Source organism: Austrofundulus limnaeus, unplaced genomic scaffold (assembly GCF_001266775.1).
Source record: "Austrofundulus limnaeus strain Quisiro unplaced genomic scaffold, Austrofundulus_limnaeus-1.0 Scaffold11, whole genome shotgun sequence".
Taxonomy (NCBI): domain Eukaryota; kingdom Metazoa; phylum Chordata; class Actinopteri; order Cyprinodontiformes; family Rivulidae; genus Austrofundulus; species Austrofundulus limnaeus.
Genome location: NW_013952413.1, coordinates 113,538 through 117,719, shown reverse-complemented (window position 1 = coordinate 117,719; position 4,182 = coordinate 113,538). Strand labels below are relative to the sequence as shown.

The following is a 4,182-nucleotide window of genomic DNA, read 5'->3' as shown; positions in this document are numbered from 1 at the left end:
TATATATATACATATGGATTAAGTTAATGTTTTAATTGTGCCAATTGTTTTCATTATCCCATAAAATAATTTGAAAATACTTTAAATTTCTATAAAAATAAAATGCTACACATTTTTGCCAGCTTACAGTCATATGCATTCTTGCTTTTTTTTTAATCTCTGTTACTCACTTTCTTTCCTTTGCTTTTTTCTTGCATAACCCAATCAACTAATGGGGGAAATTATTGTGTTAGTGCCTGCAGGCTTTTGTTTGTTGCACTCGCCATGTGATTGTACACAATAAGTCAAAAAAGGGGGGCAACAAMTAAATCCATTAACTTATAATGTTTTTTTCTCAAAACCTCAGTTAAAAATAGTTAAACAAACAAAAATAAACCCTCCATATTTACCTTGACTGCTTAACTGCCTGCATAGATTTAAATTCTACACAGGATTTTAAACAGAAGCTCCAGTGATTATCATCTTGCTGTTTGTTTTGGACATTACTGCATATTGTTGCAAAGCAGTAAAAATGACTGCTTGTGAGAATATTTTCTATTTAAATTGCTCAATGGCATGGCTGCATTTCAGGGGTGCATGGCTGATCCTTTTGCTCCTGTGAATAAATATAACTCTTAAAATTACTAAATTCACTTTGCATTCTTTGCTTTCCTTTTTACCCGCCTTCCAAATTCATTCTTATATTTTTATCCTTGCTCTTATCCTTTCTATGGGCTTACCATCCAACAAAATTAGAAGCAATATGGTCGTTTTTTAAGATATTTTTTTCATTAAGAGAACTAACCGCATCCTCTAGAAGATAGATTTCAGTTAAAGAATATTGATCACATGTAAAGCTCAAAACAAGTTTTTTGTTAAATTGCAACCMATTTCTTAATTTGTGGTTTTGTTTGATGAACAATTACAAGCAGAAAAACCTGTGCCAGTAGAAAGTGGAGATAGAAAATGAAAGAAAACGTGTTTCTGCCAAAGTATAAACAGTCCGACATGAGAATGGTAAAAAAGCAGAGGAAGTTGAAATAACAGAAAACAGATTGACCAAAAAAAAAATACAAATTAAGAGTAGGAAATGAAAGTAATGATAGCCATCAGAACTATAAAGAGAGTTCATTATGTGGTGCTCAAACACAAGTGCTGCCTGATGTAAACCAGGTCTTCACTACAGTCAGAAGCAATCATAAATGATATCTGCTCGCATTACATCTAAATAACAGAAGTGGTCTCTGGCGCACCCTGTTAAACAAAAACATCCGGGGTTGAACCGCATTTATCTCCAAGATGATTTTATAAAACCACCTGGATGTCTGTCTGTTAATTTGATTTACAGAGGTACCCGTACAGCACTGCCTCTTTTTGCAGCAGTCGTATTGTGCTGCAGGGACATCTGCAACCTGTTCCTTCCAACAGATGGAGAAACAGTTTGATGTAGCTCATTGGTGTCTTGTTGGCTACATATTGTTACTTGGTTTAGATAAAAATTAAAAAAAAATCTAGTTCTAGCACACAAAAAATAAAATAAATAGCAGAAAGGCTAGCAATGAAATCAAGACCTCTGATGACTTACAAAAATTTTTCTGTTGTACTTTTATTGTTTAACTAAAACTATCATATTGTTGTATTTTAGCAACTGTTGTTTACTCTGTCCTATTTATTTTCYRTCAAATCATTTCTCCTCCGTTCTTTCCTGTTTCCGTCAAATCAACCTTTAGAATTCCATCTCCTTCGCAAGTCTGTTGTGTTCTGTCATTTTGATCTTATCTCACACTGCTGCTTTGCTCTTGCAGGTCAGGAGGACTATCGCAGCCGCCTGAGTGGAGAGTGTTTTCAGGATCTGGTTTGTCCAGAGAAATGTCGCTGTGAGGGCACAGTGGTCGACTGCTCCAATCTCAAACTGACTCGAATACCCCCACATATCCCCGAACACACCACTGACCTGTAAGTCAGCTAATATTTCGTCATATGTCAACATTTTCTCCATAAATATGTAGGTTTTGAGTGAATTTGCTGCTAAAAAAATCACACGGAAAGCTACAGTTTAGTTTTGTTTAATAAACACATTCAATTTTATAAGATTCAAACATGTTTGAAGCTCAAACAATGAGGTTTTAGATGTTAAAAAACACACAAATGCAATGCATATGACAGTCCAAAAAAGAACTGTCTCTTTATGATAGTTAATTCTGCCAATATTTCACAGATTAGATTTCTCTCTCGATTTGCAGGGGTCTATAAAGTACTTGGAAAAAATAACTAAGTAAAAGTAAAAATACTTTAACAGAAAATCACTTTGGTAAAACTAAATTTCACTGATGAGAAACATATTTAAATAAAAGTCACAAAGATTGGGAAAGTAAAAGTACTTTTACGCACGCTGTAAGAATTAAACTGTTGAATTTACTTAATCAAACTGGTTCCATTAAACCAAGTTGAGTAAATTGAGCAACATACTTATTTTCTTTTAATGAAGATGTATATTCCTACATTTACTCTACAAGGTATAGTGGAAGCTGTTGAGTAAATTCTACATTTATTTTTTTAGAGTGCATAAACAACTCCTTTCATGATGAGTTCGGACAGTTTTAATTTTGTAATGAGTAACTGGGTTTTAAATTTTAAAGTAAAGCAGTACATGTATCATTTTTAGGTTTTATATGTAAAACCTAAATGTTAGAAATGTTACAATGTTAGAAAATATTTGGTAAAATTACAAATCCTAAAAAAATACTTAAGTACTGTCACAAAGTAAACATATTTAGTTACTAAAAGCCTCTTTTAATTTGTTGCATACGTGTTTTGTGTTTTYTGAAACCTTTCRTTCTCTCACTAACCACTCCCAGTGTGTTTTATGGGATTTAAATCTGGTTTGTCCTTTAGAGTTAGTTAGAAGACACAGAGCACCCTATCTCCTTTTCACTTCCTGTTTCTCAAAGAACACAATCACCCCCCCCACCACACACACATACACCAGCCATCACCCTGCCCCTTTTAACCCTCCTTATCAGGGGAAATCAGAAGAGTTTGTGGTTCAGCTGAAGGCTTATATATATTTTGCTCCTTGCCTCTCTCTGTCTATCTGTCTTCCTTAGTGACTCTTTCAGCTAAGCAAAAAAAGAAGAAGAACTTAAGCCCTTAAAGTTTCCATTATGTTATCAGACTTCTAAAGGGAATAATTTACAGTCAATTAATTATGTTGATCCTTTTTTATAAGCTGATACCAGGGCCTGCAGAACCATCAGCAAAGAGTTCTGACTTTCCAGTTGCAAAATATGCAAAGTAACCTCATCAGTAAAAGCAGTATCATTTGCACACAATCACTGAGCTAATTTAGGCTTTGCAATACATTACCTAACTTCTGCTTTCTCCAGGTTGATCTCACTTTTAACACCTCGTATCTCATTAGAAAGGGTCCCCCTGAGCTGAACCTTCACTTTCATTCCTGGATAGTTTCTCCACTTAGCAGCTTTCACACACACACATACACAGGCTGCATCCTTTTAGCGGTACCTTTTTTAGTACAAATTACCCCAATAAAGCAGATGTCTGGCTTCCTATCTTCTCAACTCTTTTCTTTTGGCTTAGAGCAATGTGGATATTGATGACTACATAGAAAAGATTCATTGCTCTTCTCTTCTCCTCCTCCTTCCTGCAATTTTTTATTTCTTCTATTTTCTGCTGCCTTGTGCTGCATCGTTCCTCTCCTCACTTGCAGCCTCTTCAGCTGTGTTTTAGTGTAAAACTCTTTTTTTTTTACAAGTAAAGCTCTTTGTTTTAATAAAAAATGTGACCCTAACTTGCCCTTTCCTTTTTTTTGTATCTTTCTACAGGCGGTTAAATGACAATGAAATTACCATCCTGGAGGCTACAGGGACTTTTAAGAAGCTTCCGAACTTGAAGAAGATGTATGTCTATATTTGAAAGATATTTTTTCTCATTAGACCTGGAGTTTCATATTTCTTGACAGCCGTTCACAAAAAAGCATCACAACAGTCTAATATGAATGATTAAGAAAAAATACCTCGGAACGAAACTGGCTTACTCTGTCCTAAACAAACAAGGAGAATGATGCAATAACACGATGGGAATAAATCAATGACAACGTGATTAGAAAAATACAGTGGGTAAAATAAGCATTGAACATGTCACCATTTTTCTCAGTAAATATATTACTAGAGGTGCTAATGA

General features: G+C 34.6%; 1 protein-coding gene across 1 annotated transcript in view; it reads left to right on the top strand.

Annotated features, from left to right (window-relative positions):
• The window catches only part of slit3 (slit homolog 3 (Drosophila)), a gene marked incomplete in the record, with an annotated part of 256,337 nt that overhangs the window by 202,981 nt on the left and 49,174 nt on the right, over window positions 1–4,182 (top strand). The window contains 2 exon segments of the mRNA XM_014001945.1: window positions 1,785–1,935; window positions 3,825–3,899. Coding sequence (XP_013857399.1) covers window positions 1,785–1,935; window positions 3,825–3,899 — 226 coding nt within the window.